Below are 21,493 nucleotides of genomic sequence, written 5' to 3' on the forward strand. Positions count from 1 at the left end.
CTTTTACAGATTTTACGAATGAGTCAACTCTCCTTAGGTCATGTGGCAGCTGGGAAATTAGTCAATATCTTATCAAACGATTTGGTGCGATTTGATCAAGCTTTTATGTTTTTACATTATTTATGGTTGGTGCCTATACAAGTCGCCATAGTAATGTATTTCCTATATAATCTTGGAGGTTATGCACCGTTCGTGGGCCTTATTGGCGTCGTTTTATTGATTTTACCTGTACAAGGTAATTTCCTTAGCGTTTTATACTTATAATAAAAACTGTTATGTATTGTGTAGAATATATAGTTTTGTTCAGTCGACTTTAAGTCGATAATTAAGTAGCTACATTAAAATACTTAAATTCAAAGTATTCTTTTGCATTTTTGATTGCAAAGACTTGGGGACGAACTTGAGTTTCGAAAATTCTTTAAGAAATTGTCTGCCGCGCGATAATGTACACGAGAAGTCGTGGAATGCAATTTGCAATTTATTTTTAAATAATTTTATAATACGTTTAATAATTTTTAATCACACAGCCTTGTTTAAATGTTATTTATTGTATTCACATAACAGCTATTCTCACGAGATTAACTGCAAGTATAAGGCGGAATGTAGCGCAAAGAACGGACAAAAGGATTAAATTGATGAGTGAAATTATAAACGGCATTCAGGTAAAGATTATCATCATCTCTTTTATAATTTATTGTTTATAATAAAATAATAATAATAAACGTGTGGCACTCGGGGACTGCCGCGGTAAAGCTATTGCAATTTTTGCATGCTATTGCTATGCCTTCAAGCCACACCTCCGCCCGTCGGAGTGGGGAGCGTGAGGTTTTATCGTTACGGAATTACTCGATTCGGTCCCCGCACTCAAGGCCCGCGATAGAAGCTATGCAATAGCTTAAAAACAATGAAATCTCTATTAACCAGGAATTTAATTATTTTTTAAATTACGTAAGTATGAATTCAAATTTATACTCCTCTCGATAGGTTATCAAGATGTATGCATGGGAGAAATCCTTCCAAAAGCTAGTGACAATAGCCAGAGATTTCGAAGTGACTGCATTGAGGAAGTCTCTGTTCGTCCGCAGCGTGTTCTTGGGCTTTATGATGTTTGCTGAACGGATGACGATCTTTATTACATCCCTCACCATTGTGTTGACCGGAAATATACTGACTGCCACTATGGTATGTACTTGTTTACTATATTGCCTTTCTTGGGTCTGTGTACTTTAAAAAAGATTGATTTAAAAATTGTAAATGTTACTATGTAACTGACAACTCCTTGATCGAAAAAATAGGTATTAGAATTTGATTTTTCTCATACGTACATTATATAGATAAGATCGGAAACTGTCTAGGTATGTTCTGTTATCTACATACATATCCGAATTACTTTAAAGCTTTACATAGGCCAAATGAAGCTATGCTGTTATGCGAACCGACTTGGCTATAGTACCAATATTTTTACTAATATTAAACCTTTTTTCCAGCTGTACCCTATAAAGCTATACTTAGGTTTAATTCAATCGAACTTGACGTTCATTTTGCCACTAGCCATTGCTAGCTTGTCTGAATTGGGGGTATCTTTAAACCGTATAAAAGAAGTCCTAGTTATGGGTAAATATATTCATAATTATTCAGATTTTCTTATTTTATAAAACTTATTATGAACATATATTTATAGTTAATTTGTAATTTAGATGAACGAGAGGACTTATCAATTTTGCCAAAACAGAAAAATGAATCACGACTATCTATTCGTAAGTATAATATTATTAATTGTATTTAAATTAGATAATAAAGAAATCAATTAATATCATTTAAAATATTTATTTTAAACACCATTATGAAGTAACTAAACAAGTATATATTTGAATCATAATTAAATTAAATTTTAGAGCGTGTGCCGAGCACACGTGTCAGAAATGAAACTTCTTTGGCAAGATTCAAACATGCCAAAATCGTTACCTTACTCCATCGCCTAAAGAAGTTTCACTTCAGAAAATTATCCATTCTGTATCATGGGTAGGAGTAAAATAGATTTTTATTCCAGTATCAGCTAAAGCTCAGGCTGAAGGATACATAGTGGAATTAGACAATGTTAGTGCCACTTGGGCTGAGGCGGAAGATAACAGTTCACCATTTAGCTTGAAGAATATTTCGTTACGACTGCGCAAAAACAAGCTTTGTGCAGTTATTGGATCCGTTGGCTCTGGAAAGGTCAGTAAAGGCTGTACTACGCGTTATACACGAATTTTCCGATGACAATTGTGCTAAAAATATGGTTTTAAGATAAGATTGACCTTCTCATTCTGATTTGTATGGCCTTAGTGTTTGGCTTATAAAAGTTTGATAGATACAATCATTACGACAATTTAATCAACGTAAAAGTAATGAATTTTAATAATATTTTGTGAGGAAATTAAGCAATTCATGTGATCGATGTATTATTATTATTGATATGAAGCAAAAACAGCCTCCTCCTTTTTTGTAATCGGTTAAAAACAGTTACATAATAATATTATGTGGGTATGTCCTTGTTTTATGATTCACTTTCAATATTATATTCACTTGCAATAGTTATTTAAGTCATTTATATAGTGCAATGATTTCAGTCTTCCTTACTACAAGTATTACTACGGGAATTGCCTGCAGTAAGTGGAAAAATGAAAATAAGTGGAAGCGTGTCCTATGCGTGCCAAGAGCCATGGCTTTACCCCGATACAGTTAGGGAAAATATTATTTTTGGATTGCCCTACGATAAACGAAAATATAACGAGGTACTTATTAGATTGTCGATATGTCTTAATTAATAAATTTTTTGTTTTATTGCAAGTCTCAAAATGCATAATCATTCAACAACATACTTTTCTTTAGGTTTGCAGAGTCTGCTGTTTGCTACCAGATTTTAAACAATTTCCATATGCAGATTTATCTTTAGTGGGAGAACGCGGGGTTCAATTATCCGGAGGGCAAAGAGCCAGAATCAATTTGGCAAGAGCTATTTATAGAGAGGTCAGTATAGAAAGAGAATTATATGAATATAAATTTAGGAAAAATTAAAAAATATACGACGCTTATAATAATTGAGTCGATACATTGATGATACAAAATTATAATAGCGAAGGGGGCATAGACGATATTAAGTGCAAAGTTTAAATCCAAAAATTACAATTAGCATTGATTTTTTTCTTTTTATTCCAGGCAGACATATACTTATTGGATGATCCTTTATCAGCTGTAGATGCTAATGTTGGTCGACAACTGTTCGACGAATGTATTCTTGGTTACCTTCGTGGACGAACATGTATCTTAGTAACACATCAAATACACTTCGTCAGAGCCGCTGACACAATTGTTGTTTTAAACGATGTAAGTAATGCCTTCATTCTAAAAACCTTATAACTTATCTGTACCTATTCAATATTTACAACACTGAATATATTATGTTTAAGGGTGCTATTGAGAATCAAGGGTCATTCAATGATTTGATAAAATCTGAAAAAGAACTTTCTTCGTTATTAACGTCGCTTGAAAAAAATCCGGATGAAGAAAAGGTGGAAACGGTATGAAATTTATATTAAATAATTAACCCGAAATTCGATCTGTCAAAATTGAGCTATTTCAATTCATTGATCTGATCTTTTTAGGCTATCGAGGAGCCCAGAATTATTCGTGGCATGTCAAGAGTATCAGTGCGTAGTGAGGAGGCATCTAAAATAATGAAGGAACAAATTTTGGAGGCAGAAGAACGAGCTAAGGGCAATTTGAAGTTTGAAGTGATAGTTAAATATCTGAAAAGTATACAGTCGTGCTTCTGGATAGCAATGACACTCTTTACTCTTTTATTAGCACAAGCAGCGGCGACATTTTACGACTATGCTTTGAGTTTCTGGTGAGCTAAATCTAACTTAGAAACATGCAAGTATCGATTATTGAATTTTGCTATAATTAACAATATCTATATACCACAGGACAAATGAAGTTGATAAATATGAGCAGAGCTTACTGCCAAACGAGGAACCAGGTATGTATTTAAACTCTGAATATATTTTAAAGTATATAAAATCTGCAAGTTTAAAAACAATTTTATATGTGTCTATTAAAACACGTCCCTGATACATTCACATTGTACTTTAGACCCTGGACTAGACGTTGTGATGGGACCTCTAACAACAGGACAATATCTAATAATTACTGGAGTCATTGTTATATTCACCGTGTTAATGACACAAACTAGAATCGTTGCTTTCGTCGTAGCGGTCGCTCGAGCTTCCAGAAATCTTCATAATAACATGTTTCAAAATCTCATTAAGGCTGTGATGAGATTTTTTGATACAAACCCATCAGGTGAGGTCGATAGATACTAATTCTTTCCATCATTGCTTAATAATATTCTGTTATCTTTTTTAATTCTTTTGCCTTGAATACTTAACGATTGATTTGATTACATATCTAGGAAGTGAGGGCAATAACAATATTCGATATGACAATAATTAAACATGATGATAACAGTTAACAAAAATATAGATAGAATCGTAATCCTTGATACTTGTCCATTTAACTTGAAATCCATTATCTCCTTGGATAAGTTGAAGAATATGTTTGTTTGCTTGAACGCGCTCATTTCAGGAACCACGTTTCCGATTTGAAAAATTATTTTACGGTTAGATAGTCCATTTATCGAGGAAGGCTATATAGGCTATATATGATCACACTAAGACCAATAGAAGCAATGCGGGTAAAACCGGGACACCCCTGCTCCCCCTTTAACTATTTAATAATTGTTAATTTAATAAATTACATCATTAATCGATCTTATTTTTTAAGGGCGAGTTTTGAACAGGTTCTCAAAGGACATGGGAGCAATGGATGAAAATTTACCTCGGAGTTTTCTGGAAACTATACAAATGTACATGATGGCGATCAGTGTACTCGTATTAAATGCTACAGCACTGCCTTGGACCCTTTTACCGACTGTTATCTTACTCCTTATATTTTTTGTAATATTTAGGTGGTATTTAAATGCAGCTCAAGCAGTTAAACGATTGGAAAGTACAAGTACGTATTCTCATTTACCACATTATAATCTACTTATGATTATTTCATTTTAAATTTCCTATGATTATGCATATTTTTTTACTTTAACAGCGAAAAGTCCCGTATTTGGAATGCTCAGTTCTACAATTAGTGGTTTATCAACGATTAGAAGTTCTAATTCGCAAGATAGATTGCAAAAAATGTTCGATGATGCCCAGGTAAGATAATATTACTGTTAACTCATATTACTAATAGAGCAAGGGCCTCCAGACTTCACCTATTTTCTGATGGATAAAATGTGGACGATTGGGTAGTGTTAGTATATGCTACCACATGTGCATGATGGTATTACGTACTAACACTCCCCCAATCATCCAAAATTCATCCGTCAGAAAATAGGTGAAGTCTGGCGGCCCTGGTCGTGTAGATATGTGGGTGATCTTGTACTATAACATATTATCCTAACAAATCACCTAAAAATCTTAACGTTATTTTCCCCCCTAGGATCTCAATACAAGCGCGTTTTTCTCATTCATCGGTGGATCCTCCGCGTTTGGCATGTACCTGGACACAATAGGTCTTGTGTATTTGGGCGTTATAATAGCAGCCTTTCTCTTCATAGATTTTGGTAAGTCATCCCAAATATTAATATGTACACATAAACTATACCTACTTAGTTATTCGAAATAAATAGAATTAGAATATTTGTTATTCTAAGAACTTTAGAACTTTCTGACCAAGACTACGTAATTTTTAGGTGATGCTATTCCTGTTGGTAGTGTTGGTCTTGCTGTCAGTCAATCGATGTCAATGACCTTTATTTTGCAAATGGCTGCCAGAATTACAGCAGATCTTTTAGCTCAAATGACCTCTGTAGAGCGTGTACTCGAATACACTAACCTACCACCCGAAGATAATATGGAAGATGGACGTAAGTATTGAAAAAAAAGGAAAGTAGGGATAGAAAATGTTTAAGGATGTATAAATTTTCAAAGATGCGGCAAAATGTATCAGTATCGGTTAACAATATTTTAGTGTCTATTCGATAGTATTGCTCATTAATTATATTCAGGATAAAAGTATCTCACTAATGTTCATTTTATGGCCTGCATTATCATAATATTATGTGTTCCAATTTACATTAATTGTTACTATAACTTTATTTTAAATTAAATATACTTTCAAAAGAATGTATATAATATTAATCTTTCATAATACTTATAAAACGTTGGTAATATGTATTTTAGCAATTCGGCCTGCAGTTGATTGGCCAACGAAAGGAAATGTAGAATTTGAAAACGTTTACTTACAATATGGTTTGGAAGACCCACCAGTGTTGAAAGATCTCAGTTTCACAATACAGGGTGGTTGGAAAGTAAGTAACTTAGCCATGAGTTTATTTTTTATATATATTATAATAAATCGGGAATATGAATTAGTAGTTCGGCAGAGTTCGGTTGACAGACAATCTAGCCCTAAGCTAGATTTAAACTAGTATATAAGACAACAGCTAAGCAGTCTTTTTCCATTGTGCATCAAAATATTCAAGGCTTGGCTAGCAAATTGTTAGAAGTAGAATTGTTTCTGAATGATAACAATATTAAAATATTTTGTGTAACAGAACATTGGCTTAAACAATGTCAGTCGTTAGTAAATATTGAAAATTACAAATTAAAAAGTATATACTTTAGGACGCAGGCTATTCACGGAGGTTCTGTTATTTTTGTACATGATAGTGTAAAATGTAAAGAACGAACTGACATTGTTAGTCTTTCTGTAGAACGGACCATTGAACTGTCCTGTGTGGAGCTGGAGCGTTATATTATTGTTTGCGTTTATAGACCCCCTTCCAGTGACTATAATATGTTTGAGAAAGTCATGGAAGAAATATTAAAGCGTCTAAGCAGGAGTAAAAAAAAAGTTATAGTATGTGGTGATTTTAATATTGATTTACTTTTACAAACACAAACGGCTACACGAATTGTTAATTTATTTCAGTCATTTAATCTATATAAACTTTTTAACGAACCCACACGAATTACACCTACTTCTGCAACCTGTATTGATAATATATACTGTGACTGCATCTGTTTAGAGAAAAATATTCTCAATACATTGACTTCGGATCACTGTGGCCAGAAAGTAGTTTTTGAATGGGATTGCATACCTACATTTAAAAGGATTAATGTTAGGCCTATAACTAAAAAAGGCATTAATAAATTTAGGAATAATATTAATAAAAACCTGCCCGTACTAAATGATCAATCCTTTCCTAATAGTCCTTGTGAAATGTTTAAAAATCTTTTTAATTTAGTACATAATGAATTTGAAAAAATATTTAAAGTTAAATCTTTAAATATTACCAAGGATTTACCATTTAGTAAATGGGCGACAGCTAGTATACATAGGTGCAGGAACATTCTTTATGAATTATATGGTATGAAGCATTATAATAAAGACCCATCTTTTCTTAGTTATGTTAGAAATTACTCAAAAATTTTTAAAAAAGTTTGTTTTACTGCAAAGCGTTTGTATATCAAAGAAAAAATACGCGACTCTGATAATAAAGTTAAAACAGTCTGGTCTATTATTAATGGTGAAATGGGTAAAAGCAAATCAAGTAATACCATAAAACTTGTAAATAATGACAGGGTTATTGACAAAAGTGCTGATGTTGCGCTTGCTTTTGAAGAATTCTTCAGTAGTGTCCCTGCTACTATTACTAATAGTTTAAATTCGTCTTCAGCACTTGCAGAAACCTTTTTGAGGGACCATGTTGCGGGGTGCAGTACATTATTTGAATTACGACACGTAACTGCTAGTGATATTGTTACTGCCTTTAAGACGCTTAATCTAAAAAATACTTGTGATCTTTGGGGAATGTCCGTAAATTTAGTTAATAATATAATAGAAAATATTGCGAAAAATTTAGCTTTCATATTTAATAAGTGTTGTGACTATGGTACATTTCCTAATTTACTAAAGCTTAGTAAAGTTATACCTCTATTTAAGAAGGGCGATCAAGAAGACTGTAACAATTATAGACCTATCTCTATTTTACCAACATTAAGTAAGGTATTCGAGAAGTTAATATTAAACCAATTGAGTAGTAATTTTGCATCTAATAATTTACTGCACACCAAACAGTTTGGTTTCACAAAGGGGCGCTCAACCACAGATGCTGGAGTTGCACTTCTAACACATATTTATAAAGCATGGGAAAACTCAAAAAATGCTCTGGGGATATTTTGTGACCTCTCCAAGGCATTTGACTGCGTTGAACATTGTACTTTGTTACGTAAACTTAATCACTATGGAATTACAGGAAAAGCCCAGAACCTCATAGCGTCATACCTGCATGATAGGATACAGACTGTAGTTGTTAATGGAGAACGTTCTAGCGGTGCGTCAATTAACATTGGTGTTCCACAGGGGTCCATTTTAGGTCCCTTCTTGTTCTTGGTATATATCAATGATCTTCCCTATTATTTGCAGGATAGGTGTGAAATAGTTCTGTTTGCAGATGATACCTCATTAATTTTTAATGTGGATAGGCATGACCCAAATGTTGACGAAGTGAACAGTGCTCTTTTACACATATCTGAATGGTTTACTGCCAATAATTTATTATTAAATGCCAAAAAAACCACTTGTGTTGAATTTTTACTTCCTAATGTAAAAAAGTTGAACAGAGATATTACCTTGAACGGGGAGGTATTGCATCCTACTGAGTCTACTGTATTTCTAGGGTTAACATTGGATGAGAAACTACAGTGAGAAGCCCATGTCAACACCGCTGCAGGTAAGCTCAGTTCAGCTGCATATGCAGTCCGAAAAATAAGGCATCTCACCGATGAAGATACGGCTAGATTGGTTTATTTCAGCTACTTTCATAGCATTATGTCCTATGGAATTCTACTGTGGGGCAAGGCTGCGGATATAGAAACTATATTTATCTTACAGAAAAGAGCCATTCGCTCTATATATAATTTACGTGCTCGGGACTCACTAAGAGATCATTTTAAGAATACTGGTATCCTTACTGTACCATCACAGTATATATTTAATAATATTTTGCATGTTCACAAAAACGCCGACTTACACACAAGGGTAGGAGATAGACACGATTATGGCACAAGGAACAGGAATAGAATTGAAATGCCATTTTTCCGATTAGCTAAAGTTAAAAATTCATTTATGGGTCAAGGTATACGCTTATACAATAGAATTCCTCTCAATATTAAAGAGTTTAGTAGTTCTAAATTTAAAACTTATATAAAAAATATACTAGTTCAGAGAGCGTACTACAGTATTCAGGAATATATGGACGATAAAGACCCATGGAGGGTTGTCGCGTAAAAACCACAGGACAGTTCTTTGGCATATTAAGATATATTATGTATAAGTTAGATATAAGTTACATATTATGTAATATTGACATGATTTTAAAAGAGCAACTATGGAGTTTCTTGCCGATTCTTCTCCATAGATACTGCTTTCCGAATCGGTGGTAAATGTTAAAAATACTTATGTAATGACGATTCGAAAGTGCTACTAAATAGTAGTCTAATTGAATAAATGAATGTTTGAGTTTGAGTTTGAGTTTGAGAGACCTTAGATCTTTAAGTAATTACTAAATGATCTAAGGCAGAGACCGATCACCACCGCTCAAGATTTTTGAAATGCTTTGAAAAGATGTGATCGGCCTTTTGAAATCGAACTTGTTTGTATTATGTCCATGACAATATTCATTATTTTTCAATAGGAATAGCTTCCTGGATTATTAAATTAACATTATAACGAACAAATTCTTGTTCTATCTATTTAGCCAAAACTCTAATTGGTTGAGATGTTCTCAGGTCGGTATAGTGGGCAGAACTGGAGCTGGTAAATCGTCGCTTATATATGCTTTGTTCAGACTCACAACCATTGAAGGGAAAATCAAAATTGATGGCTTAGATACTAACGGCATTGCGAAAAATGTGAGTTATAATCTATAATCTTAATTGAATTTGACATTATATTATTATTATACAATAGATTTTTTGACGAATATTATTTGTTTTTATTATGATTTCAGGTATTACGTTCTAAAATTTCAATTATTCCACAAGTTCCCGTATTGTTCTCGGCAACTTTAAGGTACAATTTGGATCCGTTTGATTCATACAGTGATGAAGACATCTGGAGAGCGCTGGAACAAGTAGGTTTTATTTATAATGACTAAAGAAATGCATTCAAATATTCATTTTAAGCAAAAATTTTACTCCTGAAGAGAAAAGAGCAAATCGCTTGATAACTTGATTGTGAGATAGTATGAATAGTAATAATCTTTATCATTACAGGTGGAATTAAAAGACTCTATACCAGCTTTGGATTACAAAGTAACAGAGGGTGGATCTAATTTCTCGGTCGGTCAACGACAGCTGCTCTGCTTGGCGAGAGCCATCTTGCGATCCAATAAGATCCTTGTTATGGATGAAGCGACGGCTAATGTCGATCCACAGTACGTTACAATATTAATATATTACTTTTAAAAATATCAGTATAATAAATCATGAAATATGATGTAGAAAGAATTAAATAACATAACCTTGTCCTTGTTTTTATGTTCCAATATTTCATATTTGAAAGTTATATATGAGATGACTTTAATGTTTCTATTTCCAGAACGGATGACCTGATCCAGAAAACAATTAGAGGAATCTTTTCCTCGTGCACTGTGCTAACAATTGCTCATCGTCTGAACACTATCATGGATTCAGACCGAGTAGTGGTCATGGACAAGGGGCAGGTCGCGGAGTTTGACCATCCGTACATACTGCTCTCTAATCCGAACAGTCTGTTCAGCTTTATGGTCAACGAGACTGGAGAAAACATGAGCAGAGTCCTATTCGAAGTTGCCAAAGCTAAATACTTTAATAGAGATGTTGATGTCATACCTCGCTCTGGTGAAGCTAAGAAAGACATGTAGTCATCGGAGTGGTGTATCTGTTCACCAAACGTGTATTTGTTGTAAGCCGATGTCGATGAATGGATGATATGAAAAAATGTACTTATTTTATACTTAACTCTTACTTTTGTAGTAAAATTTTTATACTTAGGAAAATAAATATAAATAATCTAAACAGCTTTGTTTTATTGTGAATAATAAAAAAATAATATATACCTTGGTTATTCCCACATTTAATTCCAAATACATATTAAAAATTAATCGAAATCAATTTATTCGATACTTTAAGTAGAAAGAATATTTAAATTGTTAGTGGTATGATGAACGAACATGTTTCATACTTGTTTCATATTGATTCAAAATGAAGCAGTTTAATTTAACACACAGGTGACGGTATGAAACATAATATGATTTATGAAGTTTGTTGGCTTTGGTCCCGAGATCTACTTTCATGCAAATCTGAAATCATGTACATAATATATTGATTACAACAACTACGACACAACGATATCCAAACATATTACATAAAGATATAAGCTTCTTGCATTAAGATAACTGTGAAAAAAAAATATGTTCAGTCAATAATTCTGACACTTATCTTTAACTCGTTTTTACAACATTTTCAATTATATGTAAATTAATCAAAGAAATAAATACGAGCAGTAAGAAATAATTGACAAATCTTCAAGATTCAAGCCATAATATAATGGCATTTTTTTGCAAACAATATTCTGTTCTAGACCAATCAGTATAATGTTATCCTTAGATTACAAAATAAAGTAATGTTATCCATGTTAATACTTAATATGTTATGATAAAGGATTTTAATATTTAGAACTAAAGTCGAGACTAGACAAAAAAGTGTAATATTGTATAAAGGTGGTATAAAGCCTTAGGTACTACGTTCATTAAATCCTCTATGTCACAATACTCCTTCAATAGGTTTGACGCGTCATATCTTCGATAATGAATCTATCATAGTGAATCTTTGTATCAAGTTCATTATTATCATAAAATGATGATAATCTAAAAAAATTAAAAAAATAATAACTCCCGAGCTTGTGACGATTTCAGTATATTTCATAAGCACAATGAAAAACTATAAATTATATTATATATTCGTCTGCAAGAGTCGCCTTTCATAAATAAGCTTCTTCTGATAAAAACACAATTACTATGGGTTGCTGTTCAAGCGACGTAAGCTGCTGTGTTGAAAAATCACAATCTGTGTATACAAATCCACATGTTTTATATATTTCTGGTGCATTAGTACTAGTGATAGCATATCTATTGTGGCAGATTTATTGCTGCGAAATGTACCGAAGATGTTAAAAAGAATAATCACGGAATAGAAAACCAGAAAATACCAGAGGTGCTTCTATTTCATTGTAATCAAAATAAATAGTATACTTACATACATTTTATGTAACATTTTTAAATATCCAATAAATTAATGAAACAAGTTTAATTTATTTCTCGGGGTCAATTACCTCATCATAGATATGAATGAAAAATGCTTTGAATAAATATCCTGCCTGAACGAAAATATTCAGAGAAATATAATTATAGTTTTAATGAAAACGTTGAAATATATAATTAAATTATCGTACAAAATTACTATTAGAAGACAGTAGGTATATTCAATACATTAAAAATTATTATCTTGCATTCATTTCATTGTGATCTGCGATAGAATACTATTGAATATGTATCCTACAGCCATTAATATTGTTTTAATCGGCTCAGTATGTAACAGAACATACATACACAACACAATAAGAAAGAGGGATTTGATGGTTTACACTATTGTTTACACCAACTTTTAACCATAGTCCTCAAGTTGATAGATTCCTTAGACCGTTTTTGTTCAACACAATATACTGATAGCATACCTATAATGTCGATAGCATATATACCTACACCGATTAGAGAAGTGATATCGTGGATAAGGGGAGGATCAATTAAAAATTCCACTAATTGATTTGTCTGTTCTGTTATACGTATAGATATGTCTGAAATCTTCTTTCGATTTGAATTCGATAACTCTAGTGTTTAATTAATGAAACGCACTGCAGTAGTTTATTTTAGTTCAGTGATATTTTTTATCACTGCTATGAAACAATTGTGGAAACAATAGATTTAAATGAGCCTGTATAAAGAACTCTTTCCTGCCAAAAACACAATTCTAGTCAAACACTAATACGTCATCAAACTATCATATGCCATTCAAAGTCATAATAACTCAATTAAACCACATATTTTAATATCATAATTCTTATAAAAATGTTACCGAAATTATAATTTCCACGATATAATATTTTAAATAATCACGATGACTCTATTGATCTTTCGAAATTGCTTGGTTTGACGTAAAAATGAGTTGTTGCGAAAATTGTAGTGATGAAAATATAGAGGTTTTCTACACTGATAGGAAAGTTAAAGGGTTATTCTTGAGCCTAGTTCTGATTATCTTATTTCTAACCTATCGGCTGTACCGTTGCCATCATCCCCGCAGGAGTCTTTTATGCAGTTTTTAAATAAAAAGGTATGTAATTTTTCCTTCGTCAAAAGTACTTGTATTAGCAATTAGAGAAATTTAATGCCTACACTTATTTGTAATCTAGTTTTGGAAAACATTGGTTTTTAAATAAATTAAAGCAAAGTTAAGAAAAGGCACAGGTTAAATATTTGAAACAATGTCCCCGAATTTTATTGTTTAGAGTTGTAAAATAGGTAGAGGGTAGTGACTTTTCATAACAAACTGCTTTTCTTTTCCAACTAAAATGCGTAGTTTTTGTGAAAATCGAAAATGAAAATAATGTTTTTAAGGTTATTTTTGTACTAAAAACGACACTTTTATACCATTGTCGTATCAAAACTTCTAATAATCTCGCACACAGGCAATATTTTTAAATAGATTGCCGGATTATTAATTTATATATATAACAATTTCTAAAATTATATTAACTACCTGAAAAGGTATATAGCCAAAAATTTAAGTTTGTATTTACCACGTATTTACGACTGACGACATGCCATAGATAATAAATTTTATATGACGCGTTCACGATTGTAAATATTAAACATAATTAGAAATTGATTTTTAAAATGAATTTGTCAAAAATAATTTTAACTTAGAAAGAATTTGATAATAAAAATAATTTTACGATACATAAATAAAATACAAACAAGTTGTTTAAACCTAAGTAGTTTTTTTTTGTTTGAGTGGGAATCGCCCTAAAGTCGCTTCTGGCACTCGCCGGCCGCTGCCGCGGCACGCTCGCTTCGCTCGCTCGGCTCGTGCGGCAGTTCAAGAGTTAACCTAACACGCTCGTCGCTTCGCTCCTCGCTACCTATTTGAATACTATAAAAAGTAAAAGTTAATCGTTTTTAAAAACTGAAGCAAAGTGAGATATAAAAATAACATTAAAATGTATCATTTATACTCTATCATAAGCACATATGTCTGTGATCATAAGCTAGTATATTTGTATTGCTAATCTGTGATTTGCGTCATATTAACTAATCTGTGGCTTGTTGTAAATACAAATTATTGGAACGATTTTTGGCTATAATAAATTGTTAAAATAATATTTTAACAAAAAAAATTGTAATATGTAAATAAAGTAATAGGTACATGAATATATTTAAAAATAATGCGTGTGAGTGGGATATTTAGACATTTTGATACTATAATGGCTTAGGATTTTACTTAAAGTTGCGTTTTTAGTACAAAAATAACCTTGAAAAATATCATTTTCAATTTCGATTTTCACAAAAACTACGCATTTTAGTTGGAAAAGAAAAGCAGTTTGTTAAGAAAATCCACTACCAGCTATCGACTAAACAGCAAAAAATAATGAAATTCGGGGACATCGAATCAAATATGCAGCCAAGGCACAGAAGAAAGACTCTACACTCTAAGAAAACTTAGTAGGTAGTAAGAAATTTAACGACGTAATCATTTTAGCTCAATATACAATTCCCTTAAATTCTTGATTTGTCTATAGGATCTATGCTGAAATTAGGCTAAGATTGAAAATTGAAAATTATTATCAGCTGTCCTTTAACAAATATTTCATATTTTACGGATAATGTGGTGTAGAAAATACTAGTATAAGACTATTTGTGTCGATTTGAAGAATGAAATAACAAATTTACTTTTCTAAGATCTTTGAATGCAGTTCTTTTCCTTTTTAAAAATAAAGGAATTTTATTTTCAGCAAAATTTTGTTATTTCCAGTATTCGTTTTTTTTTTGAAAGTACTTACTTTCACGCCAGGGCCCTTTTATTAATTATGTTTGTCATGGGCTATATTTTATTTTATTTTTATATCCCAGGTCAGTCCGGACGGAGCCGGGATGAGAGGCCATGTATACATCAAAAAGAGAAAAATGAAAACCGACAGAAAGCTAATTAACTCACTTGGATTACTGCCCTTATAGTTTACAACAGACCATCATCGTCAGGGTATAGAAATGAAACACAATTTAAAAAATAAATTAATTTAATAAATCATTGTGCTGTTATTGTCATTATAACAAAAAAGTCTTCAATTCATTACTATAATCTATTGCTCATCCACAAGCTTGTACTTATAACTGATTTAATTGAATTAAATTTAAATCTTTTTATAATAAATATTTTTAATATTTACTTTAACAGAGCATTATTACTTTAAAAAAATCTTTATTAAAAGTTTAAAATGATACAGATAAAATAATATTATGAAAAATTTAATGAAACACAATACAATTTATTTTATTCCAGTATCTAGATATATTTTAATATTAACATTTTTGTTTATCAATTAAGTATAAGCTCGTGGACGACTTAACTTACACTAACATTAATTAATACATTCGATACTAATTGTTCCCGTTAAGGTCTTCCAGTACGGGCACAGAAATCACAGTATTGCCATGTAACGGTGCGTTCTTATATATACAGTATTATCTATGGTGTACATCAAACGAGCGACCATTCTAACTCCACTATGTCTAATTGTTTTAGTGAAAACAGGCGTAGAGCATTCTTTCAATGTTCTTAGTACGTTCGAAAATATTCTATGCAGTTCTAATACGTACTTACGTTTCTTTCTATATGTAATAACATCTATATTAGAAGCTATCTCAACCATGTAACAAATTTCTGTGTATCTATAGATACTAATTACTAATATTATAAAGAGGAAAGGTTTGTAATTATGTATGTATGTATGGTTTTCACCGATTTCAAAAATTCTTTCACCATTAGAAAGCTGCATCTTCACTGAGCAACATAGGCTAGGTTTTATCCAGGAAATCCCACGGGAACGGGAACTATGCGGGCTTTTCTTTGAAAACGCGGGCGAAGCCGCAGGCGGAAAGCTAGTGTAGAATAAAGAGTATTCATTTATTACTTCAACAACTCTGAATAATTTCGTTTACACTAAAAGAAGATAGAATGTTCTTGCTCTAACTATAATTATTCCATTTGATGTAAATGCACTGTGAGGTGTAGCGACAATCATCTTGCGTTTTCGTTTGGATTTTTTTCGAAGTACGACGCTTTAGCGATTTCGAACAACGCTCCGCTGCTTTTATCACCGGTTTCCTTCACCATGCTTGTGAAATGGCTGTTAGGGTTGGATAGGAGGATGTAAGGGTGATCAAATTCGGCCACTTCACCAGAGCTCATCACCAGCACTCGGTCGGAGTCCATGATGGTGTTGAGACGGTGGGCAATAGTTAGCACGGTGCAAGAGGCGAATTGCTTGCGAATTGTTTGTTGGATGAAGTTATCCGTCCTGGAGGATAGAAAATTTTAATTTGTTAAAATTTTTTGGAATATACGCAATTATAATGTTTTATGGGGTTTTTATTTGTCTATTTATAATAACAATGGCTAAAATTTAAGGTTGTAAGATGCCAGAAATTAATTGTACAAATAAAGTCATTTCTATTTTTAGCACATCTCATAAGTCATAAAATGGGCTAAATGCATAGGTTTAAGTTTTATCCTCAAAAAATCACATAAACTATAAAACCTTAACCTACTTTCTGCAAAATCACATAAGATTTTTTTTTAATTTTATACTTACAGACAATATATTCTAATTGAGATGCAAAAACAAACACACATAATATACAAAGATAATCCAACTCACTGAGGATCAACATTAGCAGTGGCCTCATCCATGATGAGCAGTTTGTTAGACCTGAGCACAGCTCGCGCTAAACACATGAGCTGTCTCTGACCCACAGAGAAGTTCGCTCCACCTTCTGTTACCTTGAAGTCTAATGATGGAACACTTGATTTCATGTCCACCTGTTAACGAATCTTGTATTAATTTACCCTTATATTATAAGAAAGATTTTTATTTTTGTATGTAATGTTCTGTTCTGTTACTGTTCTGTGTTGGCTATCCCCCTTTTATTTTTAATTTTTGCCTTTGTATAAATTTTCTTTTTGTTTTAACCTTTATCTAGAACACAATGTATTACGGGAAGGGACTGGCTCTCTTAACACAGGCTCTGCCTAGCAAGAGAGCCAGAGCCTCATAATCAATATTGTATATTTTAAAGGTGAAATAAAGATTTATTTTTTTATTATTTATTTATAATGAATGGACTAGAAAAGTGCTCTAACGACTTGAAAGAAACATTTATTTGTCTTCACGAGAGAGAACAAACATAAATCAAACATTCTAACATGAAAAAACTATTTTCTTTTTTTATATACAATTATGATAAAACAATACAATCGAATTTGAAATATTCTTTTAAAATTAAATAAATAAATATAAATATTTCAGGGCAATTTTCACACACGACACGATCCATACTTTCGCTTGGGATATCGAAACCAGATGGCTGATAAACATACATATAATTTTAAATAAATATTTATATATAGATAATTAACACCCTGATACAGAGCAAACATCTATGTTCATCACACAAATATTTGCCGGATGGGAATCGAACCCACGACCTCTGGCTTGGAAAGCAGGGTCACTACCAACCAAGCCAACCGGTCTGTCAAATAATATGAATAATAATCAGTATTAATTACACGAATATGGCCTAAGATATTTTAATCAACACTTTATAACAAAGATTTGTAGTTTTGTATGATAATAATAAACTTACAAAATGCTCTACCGATTTGGAAGAAACATTTATTATACGAGACAGAACAATCATAAACAAAGAACAGAAAATAAAATTTTTATTATATTGTTTTATAATTAAAACAATATAATTAATAAAAATTTGAAAATTCTTGTAAAATAAGAAAACAGTAATTTTATTTGTAAAGTATGTGCGCTGTACGTGATATATGAATATTTTAAATGGAGATGCTTCATTTTATTGTAATTTACTTAATTGCTTTGTTATTTCTGTTACTTTTACATAGGTGTTTATTAAAACGCTAGCACGGTTTAATTTAAGTTTTTTAAATTACATACTATTTTCGACAAAATGCTTTAGTATAATTAATAACTTGCCTGTTCAAGAGCTCTCCATATATCATTATCACTATAAATATTGAAGGGATCCAAATTGTATCGGATCGTAGCTGAGAACAGCACTGGTTCTTGAGGAATTATCGAAATTTTCGACCGAAGATTCTGAAATACATTTATTTGTTATAAAAGTTAGAGACGATGTATTCGAAAGTTTTTTGAAGTGATACTTCTTTAGGCGCGTTAAGAGTAAAATTTCAAGGTCCCGCGCCATACCGTCACGCCATGGAGTAAAACGACAATTTTGGTATCTTTGAATCTTGGTAAAGAAGTTTCACTTCCAACACGTGTGCTCGGCACACACACATTTTTTATTCATAATCATTGGAATTAACTAGAATTAGATCTAATCAGAAAAATCAAAATTGAAGTACATAATTCAAACTTAGCTTAGATAATAAAAAAAAAATGTGTGTACACACGTAAGAAGTGAAACTTCTTTATGACCTTATTTTATATCTTGTTAAAACGATAATGCTATCCCTACTCCGCTGGAGAAAGCATACGTCGAATCACGCGTGGTAGGGATAAGAAAAAGATGGCGCGTAACGGAAAAATGTCACGCGTAACGAAAAAATGTTACATTAAATTTTTTTCCAACCCCGATAAAAAAGTTTCACTTCAATAAATTGCTTAGTATATAATTGTAACTATATTACTTAATATTATTATTTTATCATATTACCTGTCGTGCCACCAATGAGGTGTCGATATCATCAATGGTAATAATTCCGTCGATGTACGCAAACCTGAAGAGAGCGGATATGAGCGAAGATTTTCCAGCACCTGTTCTTCCAACAATACCGACCTGGACCAAATAAAAATATATATTTTAATATTAACTTGACCCCTATGAAATATTTCCGAAGTTTTAACGGAAGTTACAACTTAAGCGAAATTTAATAAAAATCTTTGGAAAAATACATTTATGTTATAATATAAAGAAGCATGGGTACCAGCTACTACATCCAGTAAAAATCTTAAAATAAATGCTAACAATAGTAAGAACCTTAATGAAATAAGAAAACTTTCATAAACACATCAATAGACAATACATTTTATGTAGTCCTGGTTAATAGGTCAAATTACTGATTTAGAAGGTATTAATTATTTAAACATTGTTACCTTCCATCCACTCTCAATAACAATGTTCAGATTTTTCAAAATCGGTGGCTCGTCGGGAGCATACTTCAAGTTAACATTTTGGAACACAACTCTGCCTTCTGAAGGCCATGTGGGAGATACATCCCTTTCTGTAAAAGAAAATTACTCTCAAAAGACCGCATCTATGTTATATGATCAATTGAGTATTTCAAAATATAAATAAATAATTCAGGACAATTTTCACACACGGCACGATCTGATCCCATACTAAGCTTTACGCTTATGTTATGGAAACCAGATGGCTGATAAACATACATATACATATCATTTTAAATATATACTTTTATAGATAATTAACACAGAGCAAACATCTATGTACATCACACAAATGCCCTTGGTGGGAATTGAACCCACGACCTCTGGTTTCGAAGGCAGCATTGCGGTCGCTACCAACTTAGCCAACCGGTCAGTCAATTAGAAAACCATACGATTTATTTAAAACTACGTAAATGTTTAATAAAAAAAAAGTAATATCTTATTATATTGTTAAACATAATTCAGTTCAAACAATTCATCTAAAACCCCAAATTAACAATCCGAGATGAAGAACAATTTGTTCCAGTATGAAATGCCCTAACTTTCCAGTTTCTTGGTAATTACGGGCTTACTGACTTAAACAGCAGAAGCTTTGAAGTAAAGTAGCACTAGAATCATAATGGCGGTCTGATGTCGCGAATACTATTTTTGGTTACCTTTGTGACTTGTATACGGGCTTGGGGAAGCTGAATGATTTTTGGATACAATTGTAAGAGAACCACAACCACAATATGTTTTTGGATTTATTGAGATTTAGATTATATTATAAAGTACAAAAGTTATTAAGGTTTTCTTTTAAAAAATATTGTTTTTGGCTGAATTTCTGTAATTTGTGTTAGTATGAAGTCGATCTACTTGTATAAATTACAAAAATACACATTCCAATATGGACATACCTAATATAACCTTTAAATACCACACATTACGGGATGACTACTTGACTTTAATATCTAAATCCCTCTAAATCCATACTAATATTATAAAGCTGATGAGTTCGTTTGTTTGAACTCACTAATGTACTCAGGTACTACTGGTCCGATTTGAAAAAATTCTATCGGTGATAGATTATATCGAGCAAGGCTTATCATCACGCTAGGACCAACAGGAGCGGAGACATGCGGGTGAAACCGCGAAGCACAGCTAGTAAATGATAAATGTGGAAAGTGTGTGTTTGTCCATAACGCTCTACGTTTACTAAATAAATTATTTCTATTTTTTAGTATTAGTTACTTACGTCCTTCAAAAAGATTAGGTTCAGTATCTATCCGAGTGTACTCCAAAACTCTCTCCACACTGGTGAGTTGTGCGATGAACTCCACCAACATTCGGGCGCCATGTTGCAACATGGCCGTCAACATGTTACTCTGTGTGACCGCTAGACCCACGCTACCCACTGCTATTATACCACCTGCAAATTATGTATTATGAAAAATATAATATTTACAAGTAACAATTATAGAGAGGCTAGGCTATTGATGAAATGGCTGGTTAACCAGTTGACTAGAAATTAATATTTACAGGTAACAATAACTATTATACCATATGGAAATAATTTAACAGTAAGATATGTATTTTGAAGAATATAATATTTACAAGTAATAATAAAGAGGCTGGGCTATTGATGAAATGGCTGATTTAACCAGTTGAGATGTATCTTTTTGATAACAAACTGAAGATGGCCAAGCTTAGACTATTAATTAAACAGCCGATTTAAGTTTAACCAGTTGGCTACGACGAATATATTTTTAATAAATAAATTTCTATATACCCCCGAATAATAGTATGCTAACAT

General features: G+C 32.1%; 2 protein-coding genes and 2 long non-coding RNA genes across 4 annotated transcripts in view; 3 read left to right on the forward strand and 1 right to left on the reverse strand.

The window, feature by feature from the left end:
- LOC123700087 overlaps window positions 1-11,165 on the forward strand; it is a 33,770-nt gene extending 22,605 nt beyond the window's left edge. Inside the window, exons 17-38 of the mRNA XM_045647212.1 lie at window positions 10-235; window positions 565-662; window positions 985-1,182; window positions 1,488-1,614; window positions 1,698-1,757; window positions 2,051-2,217; window positions 2,613-2,777; window positions 2,875-3,012; window positions 3,202-3,369; window positions 3,453-3,563; window positions 3,648-3,892; window positions 3,972-4,024; window positions 4,138-4,347; window positions 4,828-5,058; window positions 5,149-5,255; window positions 5,542-5,665; window positions 5,795-5,968; window positions 6,285-6,412; window positions 9,897-10,019; window positions 10,118-10,240; window positions 10,383-10,543; window positions 10,708-11,165. Coding sequence (XP_045503168.1) covers window positions 10-235; window positions 565-662; window positions 985-1,182; window positions 1,488-1,614; window positions 1,698-1,757; window positions 2,051-2,217; window positions 2,613-2,777; window positions 2,875-3,012; window positions 3,202-3,369; window positions 3,453-3,563; window positions 3,648-3,892; window positions 3,972-4,024; window positions 4,138-4,347; window positions 4,828-5,058; window positions 5,149-5,255; window positions 5,542-5,665; window positions 5,795-5,968; window positions 6,285-6,412; window positions 9,897-10,019; window positions 10,118-10,240; window positions 10,383-10,543; window positions 10,708-11,011 — 3,441 coding nt within the window. The 3' untranslated portion in view covers window positions 11,012-11,165. The remainder of the gene's footprint in view (window positions 1-9; window positions 236-564; window positions 663-984; window positions 1,183-1,487; window positions 1,615-1,697; window positions 1,758-2,050; window positions 2,218-2,612; window positions 2,778-2,874; window positions 3,013-3,201; window positions 3,370-3,452; window positions 3,564-3,647; window positions 3,893-3,971; window positions 4,025-4,137; window positions 4,348-4,827; window positions 5,059-5,148; window positions 5,256-5,541; window positions 5,666-5,794; window positions 5,969-6,284; window positions 6,413-9,896; window positions 10,020-10,117; window positions 10,241-10,382; window positions 10,544-10,707) is intronic.
- A 2,109-nt stretch (window positions 11,166-13,274) lies between these two features.
- Window positions 13,275-15,509, forward strand: LOC123704237. The gene is made up of 2 exons (XR_006753107.1): window positions 13,275-13,535; window positions 15,332-15,509. It is a non-coding gene; the product is annotated as an uncharacterized LOC123704237 (long non-coding RNA).
- On the forward strand, window positions 14,610-14,886 carry LOC123704220. The gene is made up of 2 exons (XR_006753098.1): window positions 14,610-14,656; window positions 14,695-14,886. It is a non-coding gene; the product is annotated as an uncharacterized LOC123704220 (long non-coding RNA).
- An 806-nt stretch (window positions 15,510-16,315) lies between the features above and the next one.
- LOC123703924 (ATP-binding cassette sub-family C member 4-like) overlaps window positions 16,316-21,493 on the reverse strand; it is a 29,849-nt gene continuing 24,671 nt past the window's right edge. The window contains exons 20-25 of the mRNA XM_045652116.1: window positions 20,936-21,109; window positions 19,627-19,754; window positions 19,187-19,309; window positions 18,484-18,606; window positions 17,140-17,300; window positions 16,316-16,779 (exon numbers count right to left, since the gene is read on the reverse strand). Of these exons, the coding sequence (XP_045508072.1) occupies window positions 16,500-16,779; window positions 17,140-17,300; window positions 18,484-18,606; window positions 19,187-19,309; window positions 19,627-19,754; window positions 20,936-21,109 (989 nt within the window). The 3' untranslated portion in view covers window positions 16,316-16,499. The remainder of the gene's footprint in view (window positions 16,780-17,139; window positions 17,301-18,483; window positions 18,607-19,186; window positions 19,310-19,626; window positions 19,755-20,935; window positions 21,110-21,493) is intronic.

The sequence above is a fragment of the Colias croceus genome, chromosome 2 (genome assembly GCF_905220415.1).
Source record: "Colias croceus chromosome 2, ilColCroc2.1".
Taxonomy (NCBI): domain Eukaryota; kingdom Metazoa; phylum Arthropoda; class Insecta; order Lepidoptera; family Pieridae; genus Colias; species Colias croceus.